Consider the following 18,162-nt stretch of genomic DNA (forward strand, 5'->3'; position numbering starts at 1 on the left):
TGTTATTTTGACCAGAAAATTCCAAAAACAAACGTCATTGTTAGCACTATACATTTTTATTCTTAGAATTATCCCATATTTTTTGGAGAAAACTGGTGCCTTCTTTCTTTCTAATGTGGTCTAATGTTGTCCTTCTCTTCCAAGAAAGCTTAAAAAAAATCTGTGATCTGTATTGTGAAATTGATAGTTCTTTATAAACACTTTCAGCTGTTTATAACTGGTTACTGGGGCTAATGTTGCCCAAGTACATAAACACTCAAACATGTTCCCACTTCTAGTTGTCAATCTCTTTATTTTTTATTGAGAGACAGTGTGGAATGGGCCTTTCCAGCTTTTCAAGTCAGGCTGCCCAATGATCCCACAATTTAATCCTAGACTCATCACAATTTACAAAGACCGATTAACCTACCAACCGGTACTTCTTTGGACTGTGGAGGAAATTATAACTGTAACACCTGGAGGAAACCCACTCAGTCACGGGAAGAATGTACAAACTCCTTATAGACAGTGACTGGCATTGAAACCAGGTCTTCTGTACCATGCATTAGTTTTCTAATTCACATCCTTGTACTTCCAAAGTAAAATATAATTTATTATATTTTTGTGAAATGTACTCGTGTTTCACAAAAGGTGGCTTCCCTTCTACTGTGTTTGATGAAGTATCTCCTGCGTTTCCGGTTTCTTAGACGTGCTCTGACCTCATCTCCCTCCAAACAGAACAGAAATAGAGCTCTCCTGGTCAGCAGGAGAATGTCTTAATGATGTACATATAGAAAACTCATTGACTGAGGAACTTGGCTTTGATCAGCAATGCTAATTAAAGAGTAAAGTTGATAGTTGTGCATGCATTGCACAGTCTGTTCTTGTCAGATCCAGGGAATTAAGTGAACTGCATACAGTTCTGTGCAGAAGTCTTAGGTTAATATATAGCTAGGGTGCCTAACATTTTTGCACAATAATAGTAATTTTATGTTTTGCACTGTACTGCTGCAAAAAAACAAATTTTATGGAATATGTAAGAGATAAATCTGATTCTGATATGTGTCTCTTATGAACTGAGACTGGTAAGGGAGCAGGGAGAGGGGCATCTTGGTTGGGAAATGGGGAATGGAGAGGGGAGGGACGGAAGAACCAGAGGGACACTCGGTTAAGATCAATAAACCCATTGTTTGGAATCAAGTTACCTTGCCTGGTGTCTCAGGGCTGGGTGTATCTGCACCAGTGCCAACCCCCTACCCTGAGACACTTTCTCTGCCACCTGTCCCACACCTCTCCAATGGCACACTGCCCTCACTATTCCGAACATCCTTTGTTTATGCCAGATTTATACACTCATCCTCTGCTCCAGATTGACAAATATACCACTGTGCAAAAGTCTTAGAACACCTAATATGTGCTCAAGAATTTTGCACAATACTGTCCATTTTCACCTTTCAACTAGACTCCCAATGATGGACTTAAACTGTATTTTTTCATAAAAAGAAAATGAAAGCTGTTAAAGACCAGGGACCAGGCATCCTGCATTTTTGTTCTACGGTGTCTGATACTGAAACTTGATAATAACTGCACCATTTCCTGCCTGAGCAGACAGTCCATACCTTGGCATCTTTTCATTAGTTGGCTCCCATTGGTCATTTCTGCACTTTTGTGTTCAGCCTGTAAAATCCATGGGAAATTCTTATAATTTTTCACCATAACAGAGTTTGTCAGAACACTAAAATGGTATTTTTATTGTTAACATTGTGATTTTTATGAAGTTGTGGAAAATGTTTGGAAAAATCCCTTGGAAATGATCCTCACTATTCGTTCTTGCCTCAGTTTAATGTCTTCCCCTCTGGAAATTCCTGGTGTGAATTATCCGGGGAGAGCACTGCATCAATTGTGATACAATCTTTTTCATGCAGCTTAGCTTGTTCATTTGTTATTTGCCGTATGTGTCATGGGATATAGGTGATCATGGTCTTTCCATCACCATGATTGTTTTTGACAATCTTTTTTCAATGGAAGTCATTTGCCATTGTCTTCTTCTGGACAGAGTGTTTACAAGATGGGTGACTCCAGACATTATCAATCCTTTTCAGAGATTGTCTGCCTGGCATCAGTGGTCACATAACTAGGACTTGTGCTGTGCACCAGCTGCTTATATGACCATCCACCACCTGCTCCCATGGTCTCACATGATCATGATCGGGGGGCTAAGCAGGTGCTACTCATTGCCAAGGGTGACCTTCAGGGTAGCAGGAGGAAAGAGTGCCTTACACCTTGTTTGGTAGGGATGTTTCTCTACCCTGCCACCCAATTTTTTCAAGAACCATAGCAACAGATGTAAAAAAAAACTTGACAAACCCAATGTTGATTTTCTTTGGAAATATTCAATTATATCAGATGATATTTTACATTAAGTGATTGACTAAATAAAACATGATGAACAGGGGTAAAATTTTAAAATTATATCTTGACTGTTTCAGGTACGATTGCAGATTGGATTATATGCTGTCTTCTTGTGGGACTGGTATGCCGTTTATAACCCAAACCAATTTCTTATTCTACGGCTGGAAGAACACGCAGCTGATGTGAAGAACAGTATGGACAGAGTCTTCAGATTCTTGAACTTAAGTATGAATTCAGTTAAAATGCATTTTATGTTTTCAAAGAACATGATTTAATGCAGTAAGTCATTGGTACCTGTACACCTTATAAAGCATTCTGAGGCCAAGGCATTTAGTACTTCCAGTTCATTTAATGAAGTTGCCAATTTGCATACAATGGGCTGCAGCATTCGAATTTGTCTTACTAATTTAGGATTGGTTCAAGTTCTATCTGAATAGTAAAGTACAAATATCACATAAGATGAGTGTAAAGATTAAAATAAATTTATTATCAAAGTGCATATACAGTATATCACCATACACAACCCTGAGATTTATTTTCCTGTGGGCACACTCAGCAAATCTACAGAATTGTAACTATAACAGGATCAATGAACGATCAACCAGAGTGCAGAAGACAACAAATTATGCCAATACAAATATAAATAAATAGCAATAAACAACAAGAGCATGAAATAACAAGATAGAGAGTCCTTAAAGTGAGATCGTTGGTTGTGGGAAAATCTGGATGGATGGGCAAATGAGTGTAGTTATCCGCTTTGGTTGAGAGCCTGATGGTTGAGGGGTAATAACTGTTCTTGAACCTGGTGGTGCGAGTGCTGAGGCTCTTGTACCTTCTACCAGATGGCAGCAGTGAGAAAAGAGCATGGCCTGGGTGGTGGGGATCACTGATAATGGGTTCTGCTTTCCTCTGCCGGCGTTCCATGCCAATGTATAATTATCTACTTGTTGATTAATGAGTCACCTGCCTAAAGTTGTCCTCCACTCAATCACTTCCAAGATGTCCTTTCCTATATCTTTTTTTTTACATTTTTCAGTGAAACTGGTGCAATAAGTAAGAACTTCACTGAGGGAATAAGAATGCAGAGTTGTGCAATTCCAATCCTTCAGCATTGTGCAGGGATTTCTGAGATTAAAAATTCATCTCCAGCTACAGAAGACAGTAAAAAGGATCAGCCATGTTGTGGTATTTTACATTTGTTGCATATGTTTTGTACAGAAAGTGTTGGTGCAGAAACTTTCCCATAAACTTATGTCACCATTCTGCATCATACCCACCTCCCTTACGCTGCAGGCCATTGTCTTTCTGCCCTTCATCAATAGCCATCATGCATTGCAAGAGTGGCTGGCTAGTCCCTTATTACAGAATGAAGACAAATAAGACTGAGAAGAGTAGTGTGAGCTGCCTTAATGACTATCACCCAGTGGCACTCACATCTATGGTGATGAAATGCTCTGAGGTTGGTCGTGGCTAGAAGGAACTGCTTCAGCAAGAACCTGGACCCACTGCAATTTGCCTATCGCCATAATAGGTCTATGGCAGATGCAATCTCAATGGCTCTTCACACGGCCTTTGATCACCTGGATAATACAAACACCAATGCCAGGATGCTGTTCGTTGACTATAGCTCAGATTTAACACCATCATTCCCACAATCCTGATTGATAAACTACAGAACCTGGGCCTCTGGACCTGTCTCTAACCGGAAGATCACAATCTGTGCGGATCGGTAAATATATCTCCTCCTCACTGAAGATCAACACTGGCACTCCTCAGGGGCATGTGATTAGCCCACAGCTCAATGACTTTGAGCTAAATGGAAGGAGCTGGTAAGATGAGCCACTCTGTGCTTGCATTGCCACAAATTGCTTTCAAACCCTCAGTATTGTTGAAATCAGCTAGTTGAATCGTGTTGCAGCAACTACCTTGTACTCATCATCAGTAAGACCAAAGAGCTGATTGTGGACTTCAGGAAGGGTAAGATGAGAGAACACAAACCAATCCTCATAGAGGGATCAGAAGTGGACAGAGTGAGCAATTTCAAGTTGCTGAGTGTAAAGATCTCTGAGGATCTAACTTGGACCAAACATATTAATGCAGCTGTCAAGGAGGCAAGGCAGTGGCTATACTTCATTAGGAGTTTGAAGAGATTTGGTTTGTCACCTTAAACACTTGAAAACCTCTGTAGGTGTACCCCGGAGAGCGTTCTGACAGGTAGTGGGGGGGGGGGGGGGGGTGTTGCTGCTACACACAACTTACAGAAGCTACAGAAAGTTACAAAATTAGTCAGCTCCGTCTTGGGTACTAGCCTCTGTAGTGTCCAAGACAACTTCAAGGAGCTATGCCTCAAAATGGCGACGTCCATTATTAAGGACCCCCATCACCCAGTGCATGCCCTCTTCTCATTGTTACCATCAGAAAGGAGTTATAGAAGCCTGAAGGCTCACACTCAGTAAATCAGTAACAGCTTCTTCCCCTCTGCTGTCCAATTCCTAAATGGATATTGAACCCATGAACGCTACCTCACTTTAAAAAAATATATATTATTTCTGTTTTTCCACTATTTTTAATCCATTCATTAATATCATGTATTGTGTTGAACTGCTACAGCTAAGTTATCAAATTTAATGATACATGCCGTTGATAATAAGCCTGATTCTGATACATACTGGAATTTGGAACACGAGAATCAGCAATTCTCACAAATTCACAGGAAGTTTTTTCATACGTGCTCACATGACAACAGAAAGTCTTCCCTCCAAGATCCTGTGGTTTCTGAGTCAATGAAATTTTCTGAACAGTAATCAGCATATTTTTACTGGGTACTGGGAAGGAAGTATTGAGTATGAACAAGAATCAGATAAAAGTATGATCAAGCAATAGAAAATTATCAAGTGGTTGAATGTTCTTAGTGCTAATTCATTAAGGTATATTCAATAAACCATTTGTAAACAGATGATTATTGTCTTATGACAGAATAAAAAATCCCATCTAGATATCAGAATTACCCTTTATGGATTTGCATATTTCATTCTAACATTAAATCTTCTCATAAAATATAGACTTGCCATAAATTTCTGCTATCACTTTAGGAAATGAATGTCCTTGTCCATAGGAAACACAAGTTGAGAGATTTACTTTGTTCAAGTCTTCAATAGAATTATTTAATTTCATTTCATTTTTTATGGTTATATGATTAGGGAGCCTAATTGCCTTACAGCAGACATGTGTCCTTTTAGGAATGAAGTTAAAGCAATGTATCTAATTCTATTACAGTCTGATGGTGAGGATGTGTAATTAATTCATGCTAATACATCATAAACACCATTCATGATAAACTGTACAGTTTGCACCTGTCCTTGGTTAATAAGGGTGAGGTTTACAACAATAAGAGCAAAATACTGCAGACGCTGGAAATCAGAGTTAAGTCAAGTTTATTGTCATTTCGACCATAAACTGCTGGTACAGTACACAGTAAAAACGAAATAATGTTCCTCTGGGACCCTGGTGCTACATGAAACAACACAAAACTACACTAGACTATGTGAGACAGCACAAGGCTACACTAGACTACGTAAAACAACATAAAAACTGCACTAGACTACAGACCTGCACAGGACTACATAAGGTGCACAAAACAGTACAGGGCAGTGCAATAAATAATAAACAAGACAATAAGCACAGTAGAGGACAAATTACAATATAATAATAAATGATGTAGATGTCAGTCTAGACTCTGGGTATTGAGGAGTCTGATGGCTTGAGGAAAGAAACTGTTGCACAGTCTGGTCATGAGAGCTCGAATGCTTCGGTACCTTTTGCCAGATGGCAGGAAAGAGAAGAGTTTGTATGAGGGGTGCGTGGGGTCCTTCACAATACTGTTAGCTTTGTGGGTGCAGCGTGTGGTGTAAATGTCTGTGATGGCAGGAAGAGAGACTGCGATGATCTTCTCAGCTGACCTCACTATCCGCTGCAGGGTCTTGCAGTCCGAGACGGTGTAATTCCCAAACCAGGCAGTGATGCAGCTGCTCAGGATGCTCTCGATACATCCTCAATTATTGCTGTTGGTGCTCAATCTGAATCTGTAAGAAAGGAATGGAATTAACATTTTAGATTGAGGAACTTTTACTGGGATTTTAGAGCTTTATTGTAAGTAGCTCAAACTGGGAATCTGGTGTTAAGTGCTGACGAGCCACAAACTGATTTTTACTTACTGCCTGATATTAGTGACTGCCAATTTTCTGAATGACATATGACCTGCTTAGCTGATTATATTTTTATTTGTTTAGTGATACAGTGTAGAGTCAGCCATTCTGGCCCTTGGAGCTGTGCTATCCCAGCAACCCCCAACAGCCCCAATTCAACCCTACCTAATCATGAGACAACTTACAATGATCAAATTAACCTACCAGGTACATCCTTGGACTGTGGAAGAAAACTGGATCGATTGGCGAAAACCCCCACACAGTCCATGGGGAGGACATACAGACGCCTTATAAAATGGTGCCGGAATTGAACTCTGAACTCTGAACTGTAATGGCGCCGTTCAAACCACTATGCTACTGCGGCACTAGTCATTTGGAATATGAATATTTATTCTGGATGTCACCATAAGCCAATGAACACATTTTACGATACTCATGTTCAGCACGAAACAACGGTGCATAGTTTTCTTGTGCAGCTTGAGTTTTAATTGCCCCAGGAGTGAAACAAGATTTGTTAAGTTAACAGGCACAATTTTCACCAGCCTGCATTTCTACTTGAAGTTGAAGCAGGTTAGCAGTTTCGTGCTGAATGATGAATATTTTTTTCAAACATTCCAGCTCATTGGTTTCTAGAAGGAAATAACAGCATTGAAGACAGAACATTTTAGTGGCCTAACAACCTTTCCTTAAATTGTAATATTTTTCCTTAAATCTTTTCCTTAAATTATAATATTTTGAAGCAGGAATGAGCTATTTGGCTCCAGCATTCATCAAAATCATGACTGATCTTCTACCTTGACACAATTTTCCTGGATTATCTTTATATCCTTTGATATCCAGAAACCTATACATCTACTTTTTGAATAAACTCAATGACTGAGCTATCATTATATAAACACTGGTGGAAAGACAACTCCTGTTTTGATTGCTGTCACTAATGGAATCTGGTTACACTCATCCCATGTTGAAGTCATTGAAATCAAATGTCATGAGTTGAGTTCACCTAGCAATTGCTGCACCTACACTTGTTCAACATCAGTAATTAAAGCAGCACGTTTTCCCCCTAGTAATTTATGCTTCCAATTAATAGTATGGTATTGTGAGATTTATATTTAAATCATTAATAATATAGATTTCAAAGTGCAAACTCTGAAGTAAATTTGTTATCAAATTACATATATGTCACAATGAGATTAATTTTCTTGTGGGCAAACTCAGTAATTCCATAGAATAATAACCATAACAGAGTCAACGAAAGGCCACCCAACTAGGGCATTTAACCAGAGTGCAGAAGACAACAAACTCTGCAAACACAAAAAGAAGAAATAATAATCATAAATAAGAGAGCAATAAATATTGAGAACATGCAGTGAAGAGTCCTTGAAAGTCAGTCCATTGGTTGTGGGAACATTTTAATGATGTGGCAAGTGAAGCTGAGAGAGGTTATCCTATTTGGTTCAAAAGCCTGATTGATGAGGGGTGGTAACTGTTCCTGAACCTGGTGGTGTGAGCCCTGAGGCTCCTGTACCTTCTTCCTGATGGCAGCAGCAAGAAGAGAGTGTGTCTTGGGCATTGGGTCCCTGATGATGGATGCAGCTTTCCTGTGACAGTGTTTCATGGAGTTGTGCTCAATGGATTTTTGAGCATTCATGACTAATGAATTATTAGGTTCAGTAATTACTTGTCAACTGTACCAAGCCATGGTATTAATGGAAAGGTTGATCTGTTTGGTCCTTCTGTTGCCTCATAGCCCCAACTTGCTGGTATAAAGCAAACAATAGATTTTTTTCTCTAAATTATGTGATATTGAAATAAAAGTTGAATTGTTGAGAGAATAAAGGCAAGTGTGGCCATATGCAGAGGTTGAAAATTATAGTGCCAATATTTGACTTTTCTTCTAAAGCTCTACTGCTACTTTTCAACAGGAAATTTGACAGAGAAACAGGAGGCAGCCATTATAAACAACCCAGCATCAAATACCAGACGTCCCAAAGACAAAAGCCTTGGGCCTATGTTACCAGAAACCAGGAAGATTCTAGAGGAATTCTACAGACCCTTTAATGAACAACTGGCTTTTCTACTTAACAACGACTCTTTCTTGTGGGAAAAATAAATACAGACCAAATTCACAAAGCTGAAAAATATTAACTGTTTTATACTTTGTGGTCCTGGAATATTCAACAGTACATTGACGGTAGAGTTGAAAATTTGGTTTTTGAGTTTATTTTTAAACTCTTACATGAAGACTTGTTCAAAATTCAACAAGTGTCTTGTATAAAGTTTAACCCTCATGATTTTAACGAGGAACATTTTCCAAATTCCTTCACTAAACATTTCCATGGAATATTTAGGTTTATATTATTTGACACTGTGATAAATTTAAATTCTTAATCTGTGTACTTTTTTAAAAAATGTAATCCCCATGTGATTTTAAATATTTTGTAGGAGTTTCAATTACATGTGTATTTGGTAAAATTGGAATATTCATAAATGTCTTCTAATATTGCTGCCAAATATAAATAATGAGATTTCAATAATGGTGCCTACTTTAGTCTTCCAGTAACTTATATAATACGTAACTTACATAATAGTCTGATACAAGAGTACAAGTTTGTGTCATTGTTCATCTTACCTCTCCCTGTTGTTTTATATCTGAGAACCGGAGATTGAGAAGCATCATATCCAATAACTGTTCTAAAAAAAACCCCCATCAGTTTCATGTCCTGTTCTTTGGATGTTTTCAATCAAACAATTACGTAGTTTTATTCTGGTTGCTTCTAAACAGATGAATGATTGAATTATTACATCTATGGGACCAAGACAGACAAAATGCAGTGTTTCCACCTGGGTTCAGGTGCACGGCAGGCCTCTATCAGTGTGTTTCACTCAGTAGTTGGTACACACTGATGCTTTAACTGCATATTATAGAAAAATATCCATGACTTACATAGGGAAGCAATTTTCTGCTCAGGTTTGCAATGTTAGGAGCAGCAGTGCCCCCTGTTGTTAAAATTTTGCTATTTGGAAAATCCATTCAGATTAAATCTTCACTCTTCTGGCTCAAAGAAAACTCAGATATTTGTAATAATGGATACAAATTTTATAATGAAATTTTTTTAAAAAACGCCCTACAGAGCCTTGTCAGCTCCAAGGAGAAAATACTGGTTTATTATTCTTTGGGACTCTTGAACATTTTTAACCAATGAGGACCTTCAGTTTAATTGGTGAAATATTTATATTTTTGAGAGTACTAATATTTTTCTAAGATTTTTATGTTCAACAAGGTAAGAGCACTTGAACAATTCTTGTCCTCGTTATTCAGTCCGTTACTTCCAGGCTATTTCTGAAATAAAACTGTTTATTTTTTCAAGTTTTCTCTCAAAAATTAACTGAGAATTTATAAGTGAAGAACTAGTTTAAAAATAAGCAATCCCTGGTTAACCATAATTTCACTAATGATTTCATAATTCTAGTACTAGAATGGCTCTGCTTTGGCTTTGGGACAGACTGTTAGTGACATCCTGTGTTACAGACAGTTTTCATTGTGCATTGGATTGAGATTGCACAAACTCAGTTATTTTGACCTTTCAATGGGCAGAGTGATTATTAATCCTTTGATCAGGTTTGTATTTGAAAACAAGTGCCAGAGGTAAAAGGATAGAATGATAGATTTATGTACGGTTCCACTTTTCATTTTGCACTGCTTTCAATCCATTCATTTTGAGTTGTTTATATTCTAAGGTACTTTGTGGAAAAAAAATCATAAACCTCCTTTAAATTGCTATGCAATATTATTGTCACAATTCAGTTTGTTCAATGTTATTTTTGGTTCAGTTCTGCTGTCTTTGATTATTACTGTTTGGTTTTCTGTTACTAATCGTGATAACTGACAGCTGTGTTCTGTGACTACCCTCCTAGTTACTGTCTCATTCTACACCACCACCTATTGGACGGCCCGATAATTAGTCCATTCTAACACATAGAAAGCAGATCTATTAGATAACAGAGAGAGAGAGAGAGAGAGAGAAAGAGAGAGAGAAGTATTTAGTTAATGCCTCTAGAGACAGAGACCTATTAGAATTTGAAGCTTTTATTAAGTTAAACACCATTTTTAAGAATTAGCATTCACCTCAGTGAGCACCTGAATTCATTTTAAATGTTAATTTGAAATTACTTCTGGACCTGTTTCATAAAGAAGTGAATTTTTGCTAGTTTTATTCTATTTTTCTCCATTGTCTTTTTAGATTTAAAATCTAAAAACTAATATGAAATGTGTGATGACTATATTGTGATGGTTAGCAGTGTTAACGTGGCCACACGTGTTGGCGCGTGGCCTAGTGGGCAAGGCATCAGACTAGTAACCTGATGGTCACTGGTTCGAGCCTCAGCTGAGGCAGCGTGTTTGTGTCCTTGAGCAAGGCACTTAACAACACATTGCTCTGCGACGTCACCGGTGCCAAGCTGCATGGGTCCTAGTGCCCTTCCCTTGGACAACATCGGTGACGTGGAGAGGGGAAGGCCTGCAGCTTGGGCAACTGCCGGTCTCCCATACAACCCTGCCCAGGCCTGCGCCCTGGAGACTCCAGGCGCAGATCCATGGTCTCTCGAGACCGACGGATGCCACCACCAGCAGTGTTACACCTACACAAGTGGAGATAAATACTGACATCCCTGCCCTTATGCGCCGATGGCATTCAAGTTACCATGCAGCTAGGAATGGGCAACAAAATGCTGGTTTAGCTGGCGATGCCCACACCCCATAACTGAATAAATTAAAAAATGCAAAAGGTTTCTTGCATAATTTGAAGACAGCAAGCCATTTCTTTCTTTGGTGCCATGTAATTATCTATGTTTTCCATCATGGATTTGATAATTATATGGATTTTTCTTTCCATATAAACACAATTAATCTAACTCCAGATTAAAGAAGATGAAAGCATTTTCATGTGGAAATATCCTGCATTGCTCCATGAAAAATAACAGTAAAGTATTTGCAGATGATTCTTGTGCGAATGACTAGATTTCCATTCAGGGTTATGAGTATTTAAGTGGGAATGTAAACCAACTATAGTATGAGAACTGTCTAGTCATATTTCCTTGCAAACTATAGGGATGGATATTCTTGACTGTCTTGTGGCTAATCTCCTGTCAGATCAGGAAAGGTGATGAAATAAAAGCTTCAGATTAAATTGCAAACATATACCTGGGGTGTGGATTTTGGAGTTGTCAGATTTGAGGAGGAATGTGGCCAATTTGACCCTGTTGTGTATAAGATGATGAGAGGCATTGATCATGTGGATAGTCAGAGGCTTTTTCCCAGGGCTGAAATGGCTAACATGAGAGGTTACAGTTTTAAGGTGGTTGGGGTAAGTTTCTTGCGCAGAGAGTGGTGAGTGCGAGGAATGGGCTGCCTTGGGCGACGGTGGTGGAGGCGGATACTATGGGGTCTTTTAAGAGACTCCGGGACAGGTCTATGGAGCACAGAAATATAGAGGGTTATGGTTAACCCTAGGTAATTTCTCGGCTTTGTGGGCTGAAGGGCCTGTATTGTGCTGTGGGTTTTCTATATTTCAATGCGGTTTCAAATAAGATCTGGCCACGTGAGGGATGGGACCTCCTTGTTAGACTAATAGAGTGTTAGAGAAGTACAGCACAGAAACAAGCCATTCAGACCATCTAGTCTATGCCAAAACCAAACAAACTGTTCCCAGCCTCCAAAGGTAATATTATTAACTAACATGTGATCCATCAGTTTATGCATGTCAGTTCATAGAAGCATTCCCCTACAAAGAAATCCGACCTTTCTAAATTGATGGATTCACATCTAACTGGTGAGGTAATTTCCTGTGTTGAGCTCTCCATGACAATGGACGACATGATCAATGTCAGAGATCACTAGTTAGTGCACAGTAGGTCTGACACCCACAATAAATGGTCTATAGATGATGAAACTTCTTTTCCTCAGGATTTATAAAGTCCCAAATTTTGGAAGTAGATTAATCTGTTCCTTTGATGCCTAAAGAAATGCATATGTTTATATCATTCAAAGCAGCACATACGGAGAAAATGCTGGAGGAACTCAGCAGGTCAGGCAGCATCTATGGAAATGAATAAATGTTCAACATTTTGGGCCAAGACCCTTCATAAGGACTAGAATGGGAGGGAGAAAACACCAAAAAAAAAAGCGATGGGGTGATAATGCAAGCATAGACCCTTTGGCCCATCACAACCATTCTGACCTATTTGCCCACCTACACTATTCTCAGTTGTCAGCATAAGGGCCATATCCTTTAATGCATTCCTAGTCCTGATTCAGGATCTCATCCTGAAAGATTACCCATCTCTTTGCCTCCCCAGATGTTGCCTGACCCAATGAGTGTGCTTGTAGCTCTGTCTGTCCCTGGCCTATTTAAGTACTGTATCTGTCAAGCACCTCTTAAACATAGCGATTGCATGGAGTCCATGACCTCCATTGGCGGTTCATTCTGGATGTCAATCACACCTAGCAAAAACTTTATCCCTTGTAAAACTCCTCTCATCTTAAAACCATGTCCTCTTGTTCTTGATACCTGTTCTTAATGCTGCCTTCATGTGGCAGGTTGTCCATCTTTCCATTCAGGATTCTCTGTGACTGGAAGTAAAGACCAACACAATGGGCTGCTCTAACCTTTGTTCTGCAACAAGCCTGTTCCACAGCTTTGACATGATCTGCAGGAAGTTTATCACTGAGTTCCTCCACTGTGAAGGAAACTGGACGAGAAATGTGCCAACCTCGAAAGGAACCTGTCACTGAAGAAGGACCATCGTATTCTTGTCAAGTTGATCACAAAGAGCTGTGATAACAGCAATTCCCACTGAAAGGGATAATGACTTATTGGCTGATACATGCACGGTGCATAGATGTTTTGAGTTACCGGAATTTGGGATAAATATATGATAGAAATGCAATTGTGGTGGCATGGTAGTATAGTGCTTAGCACAATGCTTTACAGTACCAGTGACCTGGGTTCAATTTCCACAGCTGCCTGTAATGAGTTTGTATGTTCTCCTTTTGACTGTGTGGGGTTCCTCATACAGTCCACGATTAGTGGCTTAATTGGTTGTTAGTTATACTTCAGCCCATCTCGTCCACCTTCTCCCATCAACCTGTACCGGGACCATAGCCCTCCATGCTCCCACCAGCCAGGTACCTATTCAAACTTGTCTTGAATGTTGATATTGAGCTTGCATGCCCCTCTTGTGCTGGCAGCTCATTCCACACTCTCAGGACCCTCTGAGAGAAGAAGTTTCCCTTATGTTCTCCTGTAAATAGTCCCGTGATTGAGCTAGGCTTAAATCTCAGGATTGCTGGGCTTGAAGGGCTAGTTGGGGGCTTTCCATGCTGTCTGGCAATGGAAAAAATTGATTGCTGTTTAACGAAATGTTCTCGCGTCCAGTAAGAACAGAATCTGGAGGGGTGGTAATGTCCTTCATAGCTTCATGTGCCCAAAAAGATTCCTCTTTCCATGAATATGGTGAAAAGACAATGTAAATGGCCATTCTGGCATTCTCTCTGCTGTTATGGTGGAAAATTAGAAGAAACCCTTATTGATGAAATTGTGTATATGAAGTGATATAAAGTTCTTGAATTGTATGTCGATCTAACACAAACAAGAGGCAGAAGAGTGGTGAGGAAGGAAGTGGAATCGTGTTGTCACTGATATGACAAGAAATTTGTTGTTTTGAAGTAGCAATACAGTGAAAGGCATAAAATCTACCATAACCTACAAAAATACGTAAATAACGCAGAAGGAGAATAATGAGGTATTGTTTATGGACCATTCAGGAATCTGATGGCGGGAAAAAGAAGCTGTTTCTAAAGCATTGACTTTTGGTCTTCAGGCTCCTTAACGTCCTCCCTGATGGTAGTAATGAGAAGAGGACATGTCCCAGATGGGTGAGGGTCTTTAATGATGGGTGCTGCCTTCTTGAAATGGTTGAAATCCTTCTAATCACAAAATCTTGAAGTGAATTGTTTCAAGCATTGCTGAAGGAAGATTTTATAAATGAATTAAATAAGGTCAAAGATATAGGAGCAGAATTAGGCCTTTCAGTCATGAAGTCTGCTCAACCATTAAATAATTGCTGATTTCTTTTCAACTCTATTCTCCTGCCTTCTTGCTGTAACCCTTAACTTCCTTATCTATCAAGATCCTATCAGTTTCTTCTACAAGTGACTGAGTGGACTCAAGTCAGTGTTGATTGGCACATAGACGGATCTTAAGTTTGTGGCAATTTCTGCCTTTGGATGCAACCAATTTGTAGCCTAAATACCCTCAACTACAAATCCTCAATGTGCTTTACTGGGAAAAGATCAATAACAACTTTATTCTTAAGAAGGGTCCAGTAAGTAGCACAATTAATTGTATTGTTTTACAAATTAAAACATGGCACGTTGAGAGCAAGTCCTTATAACCAAAGCATACTGTAGATCAGGGGTTCCTAAACTTTTTTATCCAATAGACCTCTACCATTAACTGTGGGGTCTGTGAACCCCAGGTTGGGAGCCCCTGCTGGAGATACCTAAAACTGTACTGTTTGTACTTTGTGAGTTCCTTTCTTCTCATTGGTGGTATCTCAGTTAGTGTAAACCTATTACAGCTCAGAGTTCAATTCTGATGCCTTCTGTAAAAATTTTGTATCTCCTTCCCATCCATGAGTGCATGTTTCCTCCAGGATTTCCGGTTACCTTCCACATTCCAAAGGCGTATTGATTAGCAGGTTAATTGGTCATTGTAAATTGTCCTGTGATTAGGCAAGCGCTAAATAGGTGGGTTTCTGGTGGTGCAGCTCACTGGGCTGAAAGTGCCTGTTCAACATTATATCTCTAAGTAAAATAAATAATTACTTGCTGGAGTATGAATTCTTAGGTTGCTTTTGAACTAGTTGTATTCATAATGGAGATGTGACTGTGATACAAAGGACAATGGGAGCTTCACTGTTTCCATGCATCAGCAGTTATTGTTTGGCTCATGTAGTAGAGTTAGTATGATTCCTCAAAGTGGTAACATGCAGTTATGAATTCTTTGAAAACCTGCTATTAGGCTGTTACAGCTTTGATGCACCTGAACATTGTGATTTTACTGGAAAAAAGCCAGGTACGAGAATTTTAAAATGGGTCTTCAACAAGCAATTTTTACACACTTTTGAACTTCACAAACCTTAATTATTAAAGGATGCCAAGGAATGTACTTTATGTTGCTTGTAGATTATTGGGTTTTGATAATATAAGCACATATCTTCCAGCATATGCTGTATGAAAGCATAAATCTATTTAGCACTTACTCATAAATAATGTCAATAAATTATTGGTATATATCAAATTATTATATAATAGATAATGTTCATTGGCAGTAATATTAATATAATATTTCTATAGCTGTGTTGCCCATAAACATTTTCCTATTATTTCCTAAGAAATATTACTTATAACTATTCTCCCAACTAACTTGACATTTTCATTGTCAATGCCATTGATAATTTCACTTCAGTTCCATAATCTGATGGTCGCAACTTAGTTTGAGGCAGGTATAATGATTAAATTGCCTTCGTACAGGTTATGGAATGTAGTGTAGTCTGAACTATTTATAACGTTCCTTACTAAAGACATTGTGTGACAGTAATATATTTATATAAAAAGCTAATCTTATCAAATGCAAACCTTATGAAAGTATTAATCGATACCTGTGTTGAGTGATTTTGAATTTGATCTGCATTATGTTGAGCACCGCATCAAATGTATTTTAGAATATATATTGAATTTGTTACCTTGCACAAACCAAATGATTAAAGTATATATTTTTCTAATTATCTTGTTTACCCTGAAGTAGATACATAATGTACTTCAAAGCAATGTTTAATCACAGCTAAACTGTTTATGTATTTCAACAAGCCATGTAAACATTTCACTGGACAATTAATCTTTGCTGTTAAAACTTGACAGAAATCAGCTTTATTGAAAATGTACAACAAAACAGTAATTTATAAGATTAACATGGTTGATCAAACATTGGCCATTTTACTGATACCAGTCCTATAAAAGCATTAGTAAAAATGACAAACACATTAATGTCTATTTTTAAAGGAACATTAGACAGAATGAAACAGTAAATTAACAACTACTGCTAACTTTAGCAAGTTGCAGGAATCCGGCCCGGACTGAAGAGAATAATGTTCCTATCATTGTTCTTTCAAAACGATTTTCTTAATCTTCCACTGCAAATCTGGTGAAAATTTACCAGGAACTACACAGCTAACCACACAAAGAGTCAGCTTGCATTATTTGTCTTTTCCCAAACCTCTGTGAGCATGAAGGTGGGAATTTTGGAGTGCTGTGCAGAAACTCCCGTTATGTGTGCTTATCTGTGGAGTTCCAACATTTAATGAGCTCAGGTGATCTCCACTGCCACAGGTCCAAACCAACTTTAATTTACCACAGGTCGCATACTCAGTTAACTTTACAGAGTGTCTCACCACACAGCCTTTAATGCTGTGTACAAGATTGACACAATTGTTTATTTTAAAACTACCAGATTTATTGAATTACATAACTGCATAACTGCTTTCAAAACATTAATTTGTGTTTAAGTTGATTTATTATTCAACATATAAATGCCAACTTTTTTTTTACTGAGCAGGGTTCTTGTGTTTGTAAGTCATATTTCCATTAAGCATTGAAACACTGTTGCATTGTATTATCAATAATAAAGCATTATCTATTTGTTTCACAATTTCTTGTTCTTTTCTATTGTAGCTTTTAAATGGGAGCTACCCTAAAAGCCGAAGGAACAAGAACAGGACAGTTAAACATTCAAGCCTTATCTACCTGTTAGATATCATAGTTAATTTAGATAGATAGATAGATAGATAGATAGATACTTTATTCATCCCCATGGGGAAATTCAACTTTTTTTTTTCCAATGTCCCATACACTTGTTGTAGCAAAACTAATAACATACAATACTTAACTCAGTAAAAAATATGATATGCATCTAAATCACTATCTCAAAAAGCATTAATAATAGCTTTTAAAAAGTTCTTAAGTCCTGGCGGTTGAATTGTAAAGCCTAATGGCATTGGGGAGTATTGACCTCTTCATCCTGTCTGAGGAGCATTGCATCGACAGTAACCTGTCGCTGAAACTGCTTCTCTGTCTCTGGATGGTGCTATGTAGAGGATGTTCAGAGTTTTCCATAATTGACCGTAGCCTACTCAGCGCCCTTCGCTCAGCTATCGATGTTAAACTCTCCAGTACTTTGCCCACGACAGAGCCATAATGTCTTAACCCTTCCAAATTCAAAGTAAATTTATTATCAAAGTACAGATATGTCACCATATACAACCCTGAGATTCATTTTATGGCATTGAACCAGAGCGCAGAAGACACTGCAAATACAGGAGATGAAATAATACTAATAAATAAGCAATGAATATTGAGAATATGAGTTCTTGAAAGTGAGTCCATTGGTTGTGGGAATATTTTAATGATGGGAGCAAGTGAATTCTTGAGGTATCAAAAACATATCGG

At 38.4% G+C, this 18,162-nt stretch overlaps 1 protein-coding gene across 3 annotated transcripts in view; it reads left to right on the top strand.

The window, feature by feature from the left end:
* Positions 1-17,365, top strand: part of chst15 (carbohydrate (N-acetylgalactosamine 4-sulfate 6-O) sulfotransferase 15) — an 89,182-nt gene extending 71,817 nt beyond the window's left edge. For 2 of the 3 annotated variants that reach the window (XM_073027630.1, XM_073027629.1), the window contains exons 7-8: positions 2,469-2,616; positions 8,522-17,365. In XM_073027630.1, the coding sequence (XP_072883731.1) occupies positions 2,469-2,616; positions 8,522-8,709 (336 nt within the window). In that variant the 3' untranslated portion in view covers positions 8,710-17,365. The remainder of the gene's footprint in view (positions 1-2,468; positions 2,617-8,521) is intronic. The other variant, XR_012096137.1, reaches the window with a different exon arrangement.
* Positions 17,366-18,162: the final 797 nt, after the last annotated feature.

This window comes from Hemitrygon akajei, chromosome 23, assembly GCF_048418815.1.
Source record: "Hemitrygon akajei chromosome 23, sHemAka1.3, whole genome shotgun sequence".
In the NCBI taxonomy this organism is placed as follows: domain Eukaryota; kingdom Metazoa; phylum Chordata; class Chondrichthyes; order Myliobatiformes; family Dasyatidae; genus Hemitrygon; species Hemitrygon akajei.